Below are 17905 nucleotides of genomic sequence, written 5' to 3' on the forward strand. Positions count from 1 at the left end.
ATTCAAAAGTTACTGTTGATTATTCTGAATGGCCTTGCTTTGACTAACATTTAGCTTAATAACTGTTAAGTCAATATATTACTTTTTAAAATTGGTTGAAAAAAAGTTACTCTTAGAAAATGCAGAAAATCTAGTAGAAGGAAAGGGGGAAGGGGAGGAGTGGAGGCAGGGAATGCTTTAGCTTCCAACACACCCCCATCTTTTCTCCCTACTTGCTTGCAGATTCCTAAAATTCCATTAACAGTTTCCTATAATTGAAGATTTAAAAAACTAATAATAAAAGATGCCAATGTTTTACACTGGTTGATGGATGTGTTATCTACCAATCAACAGTGTATTGCTACCAGATCCTTTCTGATGGAAAAGAGTGAGGTAAAGGAAGGCTTCTGAGGCAGGATGTGACTCAGTACAGGAAAGCAGCAGGTATGAGTTTCTTAGGTGGGGCATGAAGAAGGAAGAAATGAAATCTTAGGAAAACAGGTTTACCCAGGGCCATTTAGTTCACCTCCATTAGGGTGGGGACAAATCAAAGTTATATGGTTGGAAAGGGCCAGGCTCTCCTTTGGTATCTAGGCAGCCAGGCAGAGCTTGGGTCCCATCACACAGACGCCCACGGTAGGCTGGGTTCCCAGACTTCCATTTGCTTATCAGAATTAACTTCCTTATATGAAAAGTATGTTTCTCATGATCCAGTGTCAAGGTTTTAACTATAATTCCTACTAAATTCAAACTGAATACTTTTCAAAGAAAGAAACCCTGTTTTACAAATATTGTTTTATTGGTTCTTATATTTTAACTAATTTTTTAAAAGAATTATTTCAAAGTTTTTTTTTTTTTTAAAAACGTGCTTTTGTTTTTGTTCTTATTTTTACACATAGATTTTCTTAAACTCCTCTTTTATTTTCTGACTCACACAGAATCACCCCATTATTGTTTCAACTTCAGGAGACATAAGAAAAGTACTGCCTACAACCAATTCATTCTTGTATCATCTTAGCCTGCACACGTTACAAAGCTCCATTTAACTCTCCTCAAACCTCCTAATATGTGCAAAATAACCATGATCATCACGGTCACTAACATTCTTATTATAATAGAAACAGCTTCTGTACATTATCTATTTACTAACAGCTTCTGTACATTATCTATTTACTAACAGCTTCTGTACATTATCTATTTACTAACAGCTTCTGTACATTATCTATTTACATTATCTATTTTTAAAGTTCACACTTGACCCTCCCAATGTCATTCCGTCACGTACACAGACTGCCTATGACCTTCCTTTCCTTTTCTCTATCACAGATGGCCTAACCTTCAAATCTTCAAATTCATAAAATTCTATTACTTCCCCTGTCTTTTCTGAAATGAGAGTCCTCTTTTCTCTTCCCTCCCTCTTCTTCCCACCCCCAATCCATGCTCTGTTCTCTTTTGAGATGAGGTTCCAAATATAACGACTTTATAAAGATATACTTCAGGCTTTTCATCAAAAAGCAACGTCCTCAGAGATTGGGGAAAAAAAATAGTGTCTGGTATAGTGGGTGTTCAATAACAATTATTCATGATGAAATACATATTAATTTCATGTCTGTACTTTCTCCTCCATTTTTAAACGTTTATTTACTGTGACTATCAATTATCCATTAAAAGAACATCTGAAATAGGCACCTCACAAAACCTATACCAATTACCACATTACAATGATAAAATAAATTATTTCTTTATTTTATAAATAAAGCTTGCTGTGTATTTGCTAAGTTTGAGCCATTCTAACAGTATATGTTTACCTCAATTTATCCTCATAAATGTTAAGAGCTAACATATTGCTAAAATTATCATGTGGTGAAACCTGAAGATTTTCTAAATTGTAGAATTCTATCATTTGTTTTCTATAACCTCATTCATACCCTTTCTTTTACAAATTCTCTTAAACTCTTGAATATGCTAAATCCAGGCTATCAAATGCTCCTATTAAACTCCATCCACCTTGTGAACTGAACAGTAACCCTTATTCTAGTTTCCATCCCATAATCTGGGTTTAATGAGTTTCTGCCTCAATACATGGATAAACTCCATTAGCAGCCATGTGTCTCAGCATATTAAAGCCCTTTCATGTCTTAAAATTGTCCTATTTCAGTTGCTATTGTATAAATTCAAAGAATTCTTATCTATGGCACCAAGGAGCTTGAAAGTGGTCGATGGGACCCCTAGAGTTCCAGACTAAGGTATTTAATTTTGTCCTGTTGATATGCCTGACCTTGAATTAGGGCTTCTATTTATATAAATTAGTGCATTATCACATTGGCATCATTTTAAAAGATGAACAGCATCAATACATCAATTTCTGTCCAGAAAGAGAAGAGTGACTTTGTATCTCTGAATCATCCATGCTGCTTCTGACCCCTGAAAGGAGCCCCTACTCTCGCTTAACACTCTGTCTTTAGCACCTCTAATCTCTAAATGGCCCTTCCTTTCTCCTCTGCTAGTCACTCCATGGCACAACACCTGACATCAATGGGCACTTAATACCTACCTCTTTATGGAATGACTGAATGAACAAAGTAAATAAGAAGCAAGATGCTCTATTAAATAAGGTGCAAGCCTAAGGCACAGGAGATATTGGTCAAATTTTAATTCTGCCCATGGTGGGTTACATCACTTGAGCTAAAGCATTTTTCCCTTTTCGGCCCTCGGTTTTTCCTATATGTGATAGTGCTTGCCTGTCTTATCTGTTCTTCGTTTGTAAGAACAGAGTGTTACATTTGTCATTTTAATGAGTGTATTGGACTGTTACAAGAAAGTCTCTCTTTAATCCTAAGGTTAAAAAAAACGGTTTAACAGTAATGACCAATAACAGTAGCTATAGCAGTAAGAACAGTGAGCTGGAAATGGAAGACCATTCCTTTGGAATTTCCTTGTTCTGAGTCTTAGTCACTTGAAAAAGCAATATGTTTAAAGACTCTTCCAACTTTCATCTGTTCAGAAGACACTTAAAGTAGTTTTCATTGTCAATTTGTATTTAAACTATAAGTTCCTCCTAACAGTAGTTTATTAAGAAAAATATCTCCTTTACTTCTTTTTTCCTTATTAGTTAGCATAAAAGACCTTAGACTGGAGCACTAGTGTTTGTTCAAATCTTGGTCCAGCCACCTAGGAGCCATGTGAAATTGGACCAAGTTAGTTGACCTCTCTGGACTTTAATTTTCTCATCTATGAAATAAGAATAGTACCTATGTCATTAGATTAACACTAGGATTAAAAGAGTCAATATTTGTAAAAGACTTTAAAAATGAATAGCAAGTACTTTATAAGTAGTGGTTGAATAAGTAAAATAACGTGTTAAATTTTAAACTTAAAAAGAACTTTCATTATATGTATAAAATAAGCATTTCAACAACACCTATCTTTTGTCTGTAATATTTTCAGCCACCTCTTCATTTGAAAACAAACACTTTCCCTAAATCATAATTAAACTTGGAGATCGTGCCACGTTTTGATTATGACCTGTCCTGAAGCAGACGTAAAATGCTAACTAAATCGCACACTTTCCACCTGAAAACATACCTTTACATCCTTCAGTGCAAAATCTGGAATGTCCTCGTCACCACCCACAGATAAGACTATAGCAACTCCAGTCCCTAGGGAAAGCTCTCCAAACAGCACATGTCAGAACATGGCCTCTATTCTCCCTCCTCTGTGACCGGCAACCAAAGATTTCATTGCTGGCCTTTGTTATGACTTTACCAATATGACTCACTCTTACCAGTATAAATGTGAACATGCTTTTATATGAATTTCTGCATTAGAAAAGTCTGCTCGTTTAACACAAAGCACCATTTCAATCACAGGTCTTTTTGGTTTTTTTGTTTTTGTTTTTTTTTTAGCGCAGACATGATTGAGAAGAAATGTGAAAAATAATTCTTTTCCTTTTTGCATAGAAACTACTAACATTTTAACAAATTGATTTTTGCTGAAAATGAGAATAATAGAGTGAGTTTTTGAATATTGAAAGTGACGGTTTCCCTTGCATCAAAATATAAGGATTATTTAGCTGACTTAAGAAGATGAATAAAACTATGACCATAATGGTTGAATTATTGAAAAAGAAAAATATATTCTACAAAGACCAGAAAACAGAGTAGGAGAGAAAGGTCTGTAATAGCTTGGCTGCTAAAGGACATTTTTACGCTCATGCCAGCACTAAGTGCTCTTCCCAATGAATAAACCATATGTCCATTTTTACATACTTCCTTTCACTGAGATTCTGCTACTTCACAATATTCCCTTTGTCTCAGTCCCTGCCTCATCTTCTTCCACCACCCCACCCCCAGCCCCCTAGATCTCCATCTCTAACTTCACCTACTTGGGTAACCAGTATTTGTGCCCTAGCTACCAACTTGAACATCTGCTATCTAAAAAAAAAGAAGAAGAAGAAGAAGAAAAAAAAAGAAAAGAAAAATCACCTCATTGCCTAACATCCTCCTGGGCAAAAAGTTTAAAAGATTCAGCATCTTCAAAAAACAGCCACAGGAATGTTGTGGGGAGGGGGAATACCATTTCTAGCTCAGTAAATTCTATCTACATAAAGAGTAAATGAATAAATAACACTTTAAAACTTCCTCAATGAAAGCAGTCCCACATCACCAATAAAGCATTATTTTTGTATAGAAAGAGACCCACATTTTTATCTTATTTCATTTTTGCAATTGTGTCTCTTTTGCAACATATTACCATATAGAAGAGATAGAGCATATATGTAGCTCTGGAGAACAAAATGCCAGTATGTCCCTTCCTTCTCCTAGATGTTTTCTCATCTTTTTTTTTTTCCTGTCCCAAAACACTTCCCCGACTGAACGATAAGGAAATATTTCCACTGAATTAAAGTGAACCCTGTGTTAAAACAGCTTGCCTGAATCCAACCAGAGTCCATTTTTTAAAACTTTATTTCAACATTTGGTCAGCAGCTCTCCCCACTCCACTCACTTATATCAGCAGATTCTTCTCCAGCCCGAATTCCCATCACTATACACCTTTGCCCTGAAGCTTTTACCAGTCCATTTCCTTGATATGTTTGCACTTAATTTGATTCCCTCCTTCATGCTTTTTTCATTATTCTTAGTTCATCCACACCACATAAATTATCACCTTTGTTTTCAGTTCCCCATGTGCCCCATTCACACCAATTCCAAATAAATACTTCTGATTCTCATCTATTTAATCCAAATTAATTTATATTCCCTCTCCCCATCCTTCCATCCCCACCCCCGCTTCCCCTCCTGTCTGTTTCTCTTTCTCATAGCACCTACTTTTCCCTCCATGCTTGTCTCTGAGGATACAGAGATGCTTCCTGGGTTGTCATCGGAAAGCCCTGCTCTACGTTACTGCCAGCTTCAATGGGCCAATGTCTGCCCGCCCAGTTTCACCCTCCACAACTGGTGTCCATGAGCATCATGACCCCCACACTGAAAGTGTGAAAGTGAGGACAGAAAAGCTTCTTGCTTTTTGCTGGTATCTAACTTTGGCTACCTGGCTTATTTCTAGTTTACATAAAGCTGTTTGTCTTTTTTCTCCCTGCCATGAAATCTCCGCTAATCAATATCAACAGCAATAGTAATAACTGCCACTAACCCCACTAGTATCTTTAAAGAACTCTTACAATCTACCAAGTATTTCATTTACAGTTACTCATTTAATCTTCCAAGTAATCTAGGAGATAAACACAATTATCCCTATTTACAGATGAGAAAACTGAGACTCAGTGAAGATAAATAACTTGTCGGGGTCATAAATCTAGGTAGCGGTAGAACTGGAACTCGAACCCAAGTTCACCTGAGGACAAAGCCCCGCTCTCAACCCTCTGCAGTGCTGCCTTGTCATACTGCATGGTGCCTCCCTGAGTGACTTTCCTTCGTGGAGGAGGCTTGCCACTCCGTCCACCAAAGTTAAGTGGTGACAGGTTCTGGGGAACACAATGAGCTACACCTTGATATTCGCTCTGAATAGACAATGCCCAAGAAACAAAGCACCAAATAACACATCTCTCCAAAAAGTTATTCTTCTGACACATCTTTTGAGAAGAGGAGATGAAAAAAAAAAAAAGGAAATGCTCTGGACTGGCCCCTGCTCCACCCCTGGTAAAAAAGAATCCTGTTTCCCCAGAGCTGTCCAGCCGCCACACTAGGCGGGATATAGCCTATCTTAGTGTCAGTAATTCAGAAATGTGCCCCAAATCATTCATTCCACATCCTGAACAAAACTCAACATTCTCATCTCATCCTGCTTCTTCTGGTTTCCTGCGGGAAGTGGAAGATGAGTCACGACTGAAGCCTGGGAGCACTGCAATGTCCTGTCATTACTTTACTCATTGTCTTGAGAAAGAAACAACCTTTGGGACAATATCAAAGAGAAATAACACTGATACTAGGAAGCATCAGCCTTGGTGGATGTGGAATGGAGAATGTGAACCCAAACTCTGATGGGAACCTGTGAGTGGGATGCTGCACCTGAGCCACAGGGCTCAGAAGTCAGGTTCGGAGACCTTCCCAGGAACCAAGCAAGAGCCACAGGGAAACTAAGTTCAGCATTAGACACGTGCATGCCTAAGTCCTGTGTTGTGAGGAAGCGATGCCAGTCCTCGCTCTTCCATGGAAACGACTTTGCAGTCAAAACGGTGGTTTCCCCTGGTCACATATTACACATCCCTAGTTCAGGGAAGTTCTGTACTGAACAAAGACATTTCATGGACCGCCAGGACATTAGAGCTGAAAGGGGCTGGAAGAGCCAGATTGTTTGACAGGTGCAGACAATGAAGCCCAGTGAGGTAAAGGGACGTGCTCTAGGTCACAGAGCTAGTGACTGGCAGAGTTCTAACTAGAACCCAGTTTTTCTGACTTTCCAGCCAGTGAACTTTGAACTGCACCTTTCCTTGGTGGCACAGTCCACAAACCATCACAGAGCACCAGGAAGACAAGCAGCGAGCCCAAAAAGAACTCCTGCCAGACACCTCCCAGCTCAGGTTTGTCACCCACTCTCTGACAATACTCTTATTCTGTTGCTTATACTTCTGGAGTTTTCCCTATTCAGCTTGTACTGTGTAAGCAGTATGAGAAAAACATACAGGTAATACACTATTGGAGACTTATTTAAAACCCACCGATGACAGCAGTTGTTCCTAGGATACTAATACCAAGGAGAGATACCAGCCCTAAGCTTCGACCTTAAAAGACAGAACAAAGACCAGTTTCAAGGAAAATGCCAATCTCAGCCTTTTCTCTGTAAACACCACTCTTCCAAATTACCCTTCTGCTCCAAAGATCAATATGATTCCTGGGAGTCACTACAGAAGTCCTGAGTAAAATATAAAGTCCCTGTCGGTCCCCACCCACCCTTACCACACACATGGCGATGTAATCACTTTAGCAACTTCTCAGTAACAAGCTCATTAAAAAGCCATTCTGCCATCTCTCCATAAAGCACGCGCCAGAGAACAATGCAAAAGAGGAGATGCCAATTAATTATAGAATGATCACAACTAATGAACTCTGAAACCCTCCTGCTGTTGGTGACTTTGATGAAAAATCAGGGATGCTGGGAAGAGAGGGAACGGGGACACCCCGGCTACCTTGTTTAACTGTGAATTCTTTCAAATGTACCTCCTCAGATTCCAGTGCTGATCAAAACTACAGCAGAACTACACTCATAAAACAATGAAAAGTGTCAGGTACGTGACAAGTGCATGTATCACATACGGCTGTGGGTCACACTACCAGAGCCCCCGTTTGGGCATCCTCAGAACTGGGCCATCCTATGCTGTGGCTGGCACTACCTCTGAATGTATCTCACAGCCAGGAGTGACAAACCCATGTCCTGTGCTCAAGACGTCCGGATATCGTAAGGTAACAAGTAAGTCATCTGCTTCCCCACCCGGGCCCTCCTGCCTCTCTGTCACCTCCTAGTCAGCATAGATGCCACTTCTTGGAATAAAAAGAAGCCCTTCCCACCAGGAAGCTAAAGGAGGAAAAAGAAGAAGCCACATGCGGCCGACTTGTACCACTACCTGTGTGAGTCCTCTGGTGGGCCTTTAAGTGGGAGCTTTTTGTATAAACTTTCCGGCACCCGTTAAACTGACAGCGGTGAACCCTCTTCTTGTTTTCGGGGCATGCCTCAGCCCCTGCCCCTCCTTGTTCACTGTCGCTCTGTCCACTCTTAACTGTCCCAGCTGCTGCCACGGCGGCTGCCGCTGTTGCCACCCCTCCCACCTTTACAGAGCTGAGTGCAGCCTTCTTGGCCACCAGTTTCAACGTCACCGTGCCATCCACGGCTGAGAGAGTTTGTGAGGTTTTGACCAGATGGCGGCTGAGCTCAGGGGACGATGGGGGCGTTAATGAGGTCACTGCGTTGAGCTGGGCCTGGTTGACGGCTGTGTAGCTGTCTAGAGAAGAGCTGGTTGGCTGGAGGCTGAGGCAGGTCTCAGATAGCAACTTGTCCCGAGAGAGCAAAATGTCCACTGCCGAGCTCTTCTCGCAGATGGCTGCTTCCACAGGGAGCAGCAGGGGGTCTAAGCGCCGGAAGCTCTCCTCAATGCACGGGGGCGGAGAAGCACGGAGGAAACAGTCCAAGTCCTCGCCAAAGGTCTCCGAAATCCTCCTAGGCTCTGTCTGTAGGTAGCGTTCCAATTCAAGGCATGTCTGCAGAGGGGAAGGAGGGAGGGAGAGAAAAAGCCATCAGAGGCAAAGAACACCATGAGGCCACATGTTGACAGGCAGAGCAGGAAGATTCAGAAGGATACTGAGAATGGTTTCACTGCTCATATCTGAAAGTCTCCTGTTGAAAGGTCTGACCTTGTTATTTACTCCTGAATACTCATGAAGGGCTCATAGGGTCACATCCTATGAGTTCAACTACTGTAGCTGACAGAGAGCTAGAGGCCCAGAAGGGCTATCTCACACCATCGAGATCCCAGAGAACTTTCAGTGTAAAAATCATCTCCTGCATCACAATCGAATTCGGCAGGTGAGATGCTCTAGGCATCCCTAGGAGTTCCCATGTAAGCACGAAACAAATAGAATCAGACAAGGTTTTTATACAAGACAAGGCTCCCCATAGACCAACTTCATTTTTCAAAAAGACTTGAGCAAATCACAAAGCTAAGTCAATTTTCCAACTTGCTCTGAAGAATAAACCACATCCACCCAAACTAAGTGGCGACCTCGGGCAGCAACAGCCAACAGCAAGCCCTGCCTTGAGCATGGATTCCTTAACCATCAGGAATGAATACTGTTCTAAAGAATGCCTTTATAGAACCTTTGATGCACAAGACAAAATCCCAGTTGTTTATAGCAAGTTATTCAAAATAACTGCTATATATCTTGTAACAAGGAGTATGAGTCCATTACAGTGTTTTAACATCTTCGACTGCGTGATGAAAGTAAGTTCAAATACAGCTTTTTGACTTGTTAAAGATAGGATCCACCTGGCAAAGAAATAGAAAAAAAGAACTGGAAAGTTCAGAGTTTCAACAAATCTTCATCCTTGGTGCTCATAAGTCTTTGTAAGATGGTGGAAGTGCTTTTACAGAAAAAGTAGATATTTAATTTGTGCTCTAAAAGCTCTCACTTAAACATCTTATTTTTCCAGAATCTTGTATAAAACCTTGGTGCTAACTATACCACGAGCTCAATTTCTTCTAACTTTTGGGCATCAACAAAGAAACACTGGTGGTAAATTTAAAATGTGACTAGCTCCTAATTTACTGCCTCTGTAGAGCGTCTGTTTTCAACCAACGTTCTGATTCTAGGCTTTTATTCTGTTAAGAATATATTTTAATGATATACCTAATTGTGTTGTACCTGTCAAGGATTTTATTGTGGTGACATTTCAAAAAATTGGTTTTTAATCTGTCTTCTGGTAGAACTATGCATTACTGAAAAAGAAAAACAGATTTTTGCTATGAATCACCTTTGGGTCTCACTGTTGATTTTTAATAGTATAAACTAATGACTGGTTCCAATTTTCATTCAACACTCATGTCACAAGTGTTCACTCAACTACTGTGTTCATAGCAAAATGCATGACTTTACACGTGTTAGAAGACAGTAATAAATCCATGTGATGTAGGTACAGAATAGACAATTACAAGCTAAAAATGATATGACTTTACAAAGCAAGGCGACAGCAAATAACAGTAATGAAGTGTGCTGATAAGTTCATAGGGGATGAGTGGGCAATGAATTCTACACTCTATAATACAGAGGCATTAATCAAGGAAAGCTTATTGGAAAAGTAACTTTTGATTCTATTTTACTTACTAATTAAGTAATAGCACTTGCTGAGTAGCTTCCCACCACTTTATATTAGAAACCAGTACTACCACCTTCTCAGGACTAGAAATGTGCATTATCCTCACTTGCCCCTTTTCCGAATTCCACATCTCAAAAACTTCTCTTTCCTTTTTCTGTCCCATTGCTAGAAATTATCATTTTCTTCTCTCCAATATTAAAATCCTCAGTTTTAGCTCTAGTCAATTCACTTCTGAATTAAAAGACCTTACTCCTGTAGTCAGCAGTGATGGTCACAGCATAGGGAATGTAGTTGGCAGTGATATAATGGCTATGTGTAGAGCTAGAAGGGTGATAGAGTAATCGGGGAGATAGTTTCATAAATTATATAAATGTCTAACCAATGTACTGTATACTTGAAAGTAAAAATAAAACCAAATGCATTAAAGAAAAAAAAGATCTTACTCCTGAAACCTCCCTTAACTCTCTCCTTCTCTTTTTAAACCTTCACTTACCAAGCACAGTGTCTGGTACCCATCCAACAATTTATAATGTCTATCAAACAAAGATAAAATCAACTTTATACTATTACTTTGATCATTCTATTCTACTCTGGTCTACAAAAGCCATCTGCTGACACCCTATCCCGGACCATGCTGAGGCTAGCGGTCCTAGAAATGACCAGTAATACATGTCTTCTGGAATACAATTGTAGTGCTTCCTTAGCTTTGTCCAAAGAGCAGAACCAAACCTTTGAGACACAGATATGTTCCAGGTAAAAATGAGATGAATCATGGGTTATAAGTGGTCCTTGAGGCAGTTCTCTGCCTCACATGCAAGGACTATTTCACACCCCCAGTCAGTCATCACTGTCTATGATAGGTTCCAAAAGCAGAAGTTGACAGAGAACAGGATACCTCAGGTCTTGTAGCACAAATTAAGCTCATCAAATCTCCCTGCTGTTGGCAAGAGGTAGTTACTTTCACAGGATCAAAAAATATATAATAAATTTGGTCACATATGGGCATGATGATGCCACAGTTACCAAATGACTTTCATTCAATCCTTCTTTCTGTCGTAAGTGACATGACACTTGCCAGTCAGGATTGCAAACATCTCTAGGCACTTTTGCCATTTCCCCTACGACCCTCCTCACTAAAGGGTATCCTTCACCCATTTTTCCTCTCTTTTACTTTCCCTCATGCCCATATGCTTGTTACAATCTTTCGTCTTCCCTTCCACTAATCATTTTTCATTCAAAGTTCAACATAAAATCTATGTCTTTCAGGAAGACTGGTCTAAAAAATTAGAGTTAAGAAAATATGTTGACTGCCAAGTGTTGAAATACACCCCTCCTCAATCCTGGACAATTAAACAGTCTCTCCAAAATAAATCTAAACTCCATAAATTGGTGGTATTTCTGGTTTACTGAGATTATGTTCTCCTTAAAAGTAATGATCATATTGCTTATACCACATGGGTCCTCAAACAATGAAAATAATCATTTAGAGCTAAACCTCAACCTCTGTTATTTCAGACGACAGAGACATCTAAGTGTTTCAAGTAGTGTAGAGTTGTAAGAATTAGAACTTCCTGAAAAAATGAGTTATAATCCCCTCACAATGCCCATCCACATCCCACTGTGACCACACCCATGTTCGGTTGGGGCAGACTCTAGTCCAGATTCCTCAATGCCACTCCTTTGAAACCAAGTGTTTGGAACATAAAAAGTTCTAGTTTGTATTTATGTCTTTTAATTTGAACATAAGACAAAGCCATTGGTCCAATATTTTTGTGACCGGTCAACAACTGTGTTATTATGAGTAATTTAAAATTTAGAGTCTTTAGATTTATGTATACTTGAGTTGGTGTGTCAATAAAATAAATAATTAATTGCATTTTGATTTTTCTTCTGTAATAATATAGTCATTGAAATAAAATGCCACCTATGTTTGTAATCAATTATTAGTCATCCGTGTTCCTTTTAGCCAGTAGTGTCAATCCCAAGTATTATACCTATTTTGCTCGCCTAAAACATCCAAGAGTTAGAAGTACGAAGAGAGAAAATAAATTGGGGAAAGAATACAGATGCAAAAATATGGGGAGATATGGCTTCCCACTTCGTGGAAACGTGCGAAGTCATGCTTCTGAGATAACCTTGGCCTGGTGGTGATGATGATGATGATACACCAGTGAGGAAGGGGTGGAATGGAAACGTGCAAAGTCATGCTTCTTCTGAGATAACCTTGACCTGGTGGTAATGATGATGATGATACACCAGTGAGGAAGGGGTGGACTTGGGTTCCCAGCAAGAATGCTCTCCCAGGTAATTACATACACAGATGAACTGCACTTGGCTGCCCATGGGAGCCCCTTCCTGACACTTACTATGTGTGGTTTTGTCACGTGCCATTACCATGGTGCCATAGTCCCCAGAGAGTCTAAAGTACAGACACAGGGAGACGAATCCCCTGCCTTTCTCTTGAGAGTGTCCCAAAGTTTAATTACTTTTTTGTGCTTTGAAATCTTCACACGCATCCCAAGATGGAAATTCAAAGTGATACAAAATAAGCTACTGATAGTAGGGTAATCTAAGCTTTTTTAAAAGTGATCTTCTAAAATAGTCATTCTTTCCCAACTTATAGATATGCTTACGCTTCATGCCTTTTAGCAAAGACTTTAATCCTCTGACTCCTGAAACCAACTGGAAAACCTCTATAGGACTGCAAGGATTGGTATTTATGAGAACTGTACGATTTATTTTTTTCCCCTTCAAAGGATGATATGATGTAATGGTTCTGACACATTTCTAGTCTTTTAAAATTAGGTCCGAGTTGAAAGATGAGAAAGGAAGTGGAGAGCATAGCCAGAGAGGTCTGGAACCATGTTCAGGGGTTGGAGGAAAGGAAAGAAGCATCATGATTAATAAGCTCCACTGACCCAGGGGAGCACTCAGACACCAAGCACTCGAACTTTGTTGCCCATCTTCCTGGGTTTCAAAGCAGGTTTGAGGAAGAGAATCTAACACTGAACCTAACTCGTGGCACAGAGGATATATGTACCAGTGGTAAGATCTAGAAAGTGATTCCTACGAAAATTTTAAATAAATATTTATTTCTTCTTGACTTTCATTGCCAGAAAATATTAGGGTGGAAAGTTAGTAATGAATTTAGTCTAGAAAATGTGCATAAGCAAGTACATAAGATAAATGAACATTCATTTCTTACTGCATTTTTAGCTATTAGGGTTAAAAAAAAAAAAAAGAACCATCAATAGCACACCCCAGAGGTATGACAGTATTACACATCACTGTCAGAATTGCTGAACTCCACAAAATAACCACGGTACTGTAACCACGTAAGATTGCATTCCTTTCTGCCGTTTCTCACATCAACTTGTTGCAGGAGCTGAAACCAAATTAAGTACTTCCCTCTAGTAATCTGTAAATGCTGAGAGACAATGCTGTGAAAATGAACTGAATTCTAAACAAATGTGAAAGTTGGGGAATTTCTACTGAAACCTCTTCAGCATTTCTCCTCCCCAAACTATTCTCAACGAGCAAAGAAAATATTTGTATATTTTTCCTTGGGGAGGTAAGAAAGGAAGGAGACAGAGGCCTGGGAGAGAGTGATGTCATTGAAATAAGTGGCCTCAAATACCCCTTTCATCTTCTAAGGATTCCTTGGTTGCAACATATAAAATAAATCCCTAAACAACTCAAATCCGAATTAAATGCTACAGTGTGTTTCAAAGTCATGTAACCTGGGCAGAGATGGGGTCCAGGTTTTATGCTCCTTGAAAGAAGGAACTGCCCCCCTTCCACCTCCCAACAACAACTGGGAAAAGCATTGTCTTGCTTCGTAATGTTTGTGATCCTCAAAATTAACAGTCACCACTACGGACAAGATGGCCCATGCACCTAGAAGCCTTTAGATTTTAGTCTAGGGTTGGTTTCCCAGGTGTCACTTTTCAGAGCTTACCAATTCAAAGTCTATCACTCTGGCCTCTACACGAAATTGCTGTACCTACCCTCCATCAGCCCTTCAGAAGAGTCACTTGCTATTACTTGGCCACTGGACTGTAACTAAATCCAATCTTATGAGTGGTCAAGAGATATCACTGCTCCTGCACACAGCTGGATCACATAAGATGCTTGAGTCTGCTATCACCATATCTCCCAACTAAGCCTCTATTTAGTCTGACACGCACTGGAGGAAATCCCATTTCTTACCTTATAGCTTGAAAATGTTTCATTATTTTCAGTCATCATACTTTCATAGACAAAATTAAATTCACGCCTTAAGAGTCAATGAAAAATCACCCTACACTAGAGCAAAGACCTTGATCTGGGCTGAAAAGTGAGGTTTAAAACAGGAAAAAAATGCAGAAAAGACACTCTTTAACGGAAAAACCCATCCATGAGAGTGTCAATCAGTCCTCGCTCGGGAAAGAGGGCATTCTGTCCTAGCAACTCATGGAAGCCCAGGACCTGGGAGAGGACATCCCCTCTGAGGGGTGGCGGCTTCCCAAGAACAACAATGGCCCTGACAGTGTTTCAGCTTCGCCATTAATTTTCCATAAAGAGCAGTTTTCACGACGAGTGCTTGTGTCAGGCAGGGCCTGATGCTTCAGAAACCTGTAATTATTCTTGGCTCCCCACCCCCCACAGCCTCTGCACCTGTGTCAGTTCAAGGCACCAGCTGGCCATGTCTTGCTTCCTGCCTCTTAAGGGGGTGGGGTGAGGGGCAGGGGAGCCTTCATTGAAAACCCAAACTCACATTACTTTCCTGTTCTTCCAAAATGCAAAACCAAACAAAAATTTTAAACTCACCAATCGCATCCCTTCCCCCAACGGTCTTGCCAAAGGAAACAAATAAACGTTAATTGGCTAGAGAGCCTTCATTCAAACCAAAATTGCTGAAAAACACAGTAACAGGGAAAGGTCTGACAAGGGGTGATTAATCCTGTTTTACAACCGGCTCTTTACTCACCCCCACCCTCTCCAGTTAACTTTGTACACACCCTCCCCAAACTCCCCGGGCCCCTTTGCACAGAGTGGCCAAGATGGGAACATGCCGAACCCATGACATCATCTCCCCTTCCTCTCCTAAATCACTTGCACAGGCTGACTCAGGCTACTGGGATTTTTTTTTTTTCTTTTTAAAGCAAACTCATTTCACTGACTCCCTTCTGGAACAATGTTATATCGTTCTTAGTTGAGTTAATTAAATACACCCTTCCCCTTCCCCCTCCCCCAAAATATATATACATATACAACTGCTTCTTTTACCCCCAAAGCATAGTTACACTCATGTACAATGTATGCACACATGCACACTTTCTCTATCTTTCAAAGTTTGAATTTTCCAAGAACAACAGGTTCAAATCCCACTGGGGCCCTCGGTGGCAGATGCAATTTAGTGGCTGGCGATCAAAGAGGATATTTTCAAAACCAAGAGAGTTTTCAGCTTCCACTGTGGAATGTGAAAGACAATGTGGGCACTAAGAGGGATGTGTGCCCTGCTCCTCAGACTGCGTAAGACGGCAGCCAAAAGAGAATGGAATCAAGCCCTAAGCCACTTTTCCTGACATGGATGGCTGTACATTTACTTAATCTGAGGTACTTGGAATTTCCCAAAGTACTTAAGGTGCTGCGCGGGTGTGCCACTGTGCTGCTCACCCTGGTTAAGGAAACAGACTGGCCCCAGGTGCACTCAGAGGCAAAAGGAAGCAGGTGAGGGTACCGGCCCTGGAGCCGGATTGCCTGGGTCTAAATCAGGTTACACCGCTTACTAGCTTGCATCACTGTTGGCAAGTCACTTAACCCCGCTGTGCCTCAGTCTCCTCGTCTGTAAAATGAGAGAATAGCAACCTACCACGCAGGACGGTGTGAGAGTTCGATCACTTGATACAAGTCAAGTACTTAGAACGGGGCCTGCAACACACACTGTGTACGTTTTAGCTATCATATAATGACTACTGTTTTCATTATGCTTCCAAGAAGACAATAAATATAAACAAATATACCAAGGGCATAAAAAAAAAGAAAACCAAAAATATCAAAATATTATCAAAGTAAACTAAAACTGTTGTGTATAAAAGATTAAGTAAGCAAGGAACTATGGCTGGGTGACTTACCTCACTGGGCTGTTTTCTCATCTACCAGGTGAACGGATCTCTAAAAAAACTACCAGTCTGGAGTTCTAAGTTGCTGTGAAATAGTAGCAGAAGAGTAAAGACTGAAAAGTGAGAACGGCTCATTCAGAACAGGTTCAAAGAAAGCGACACATGGCTCTGCTGCCCAAATGGATGGTGAACGGCAAGAGGTTGCAGAAGCTGGAAGAAAGTGGTCCATGGACCCTCCTCTAGACAGGGGCCTCATAGCCTCAATTATAAAGCCTAAGACACACTAATCCAAGTCAACAAGACATTATAAAACTAATTTCCTGGTTCACCATGGACATCAGCCTCACCAGCATCTAAATGTAAACTTCGCCAGAATGTGAGCTCCTCAAAGACACCTAGACCTGTCCCTGACTCATGATATTCTTCAAGCATTTGTCAAATGGATGGATGGATGGATGGATGGATGGATGGATGGATGGATGGATGGAGCGAGCAATTTTCAAACAAAAGATCCAATTAAAAAGCAACGGTGACTACAATCCTGATCAGGCAGGGTTCCAAAAAGATGATGAAAGCCAAAAATTCTTCTTTCTTTACCACGAGAGCATCAAAAACAATGTGTATATATTTATTACCAACATTTCCTATAGTATACGTCAGTATTTTAACTATAGGTGATATTTACCTATTATCTCGTCAATGTTTTTCATTTGAAAAAAAAATTTAATGCTTACTGTCTGGGACAGATACAGTATTCTAAACTGAGAGGCACTCATAAAAGGCCATGGGGCAGCCCTGAATGTATGTATCTCTGTAGGAAGTAAAAGCCATTTCCTCATCCCAGAGAGTGACCCCTCCCTTCTGCCACTTCCTCTTTTCTCCTCTGGCCTCCAGAAACTACCAGGAAGAGAAGCAATAAAGACAAGTGGACAAGTTGCTATTTTCAGCTCTCATTCTTTATTGATGAAAAGAACCTGGCCTGGGAATTGGGTTCAATACCCCCCTTTCCCACACTGCCTCTCCGTTTCCCACCAAACTCCTGAACCTGAGCGGGGAGTTTACTTCCTTGTCTAAAAAATGAGTGAACCACACTCTCGAACATTGCTTCCAGTTCAAACTTCTTGCTGATAATCCTTAAATGACTTGTCATCACTCTTCTTGCCATGGCAAATCAGATCCTCCATGATCTGGCCTTGCTTTCCCCAACTCTTACCTCTCATCCATTCACACAAACACACCAAGCTCATCTCTCTCTCAGAGCCATAGTGCCTGCTGTTCCTGCACCTCAGAATGCAGACCTCAAGTCATTGAATACCTGCTTCCTTTTAATGTATTACGTTTTGGCTTGATTGTGATCAGTTCAGAGAGTCCTTCTTTGATCTGTCTACATTAACTAGCCAAAACACCTTATTCATTCTCCATTATACTATTTCACTTTATTGGCTTTTTAGTACTTACTAAGCCCTAGACTGACCTAAATTATTTATCTGTTTGGATGTTTA

General features: G+C 40.5%; 1 protein-coding gene across 4 annotated transcripts in view; it reads right to left on the reverse strand.

Moving 5' to 3' along the window:
• Positions 1-17905, reverse strand: part of KLF7 (Kruppel like factor 7) — a 78536-nt gene that overhangs the window by 32545 nt on the left and 28086 nt on the right. The window contains exons 1-2 of one of the 4 annotated variants that reach the window (XM_025039248.1): positions 15109-15210; positions 8054-8687 (exon numbers count right to left, since the gene is read on the reverse strand). In XM_025039248.1, the coding sequence (XP_024895016.1) occupies positions 8054-8687; positions 15109-15117 (643 nt within the window). In that variant the 5' untranslated portion in view covers positions 15118-15210. Of the gene's footprint in view, positions 1-8053; positions 8688-15108; positions 15211-17905 lie in introns of those variants that run through there. The other 3 variants (XM_015596659.2, XM_006921390.3, XM_006921388.3) reach the window with 3 other exon arrangements.

This window comes from Pteropus alecto, unplaced genomic scaffold (genome assembly GCF_000325575.1).
Source record: "Pteropus alecto unplaced genomic scaffold, ASM32557v1 scaffold3, whole genome shotgun sequence".
Taxonomy (NCBI): domain Eukaryota; kingdom Metazoa; phylum Chordata; class Mammalia; order Chiroptera; family Pteropodidae; genus Pteropus; species Pteropus alecto.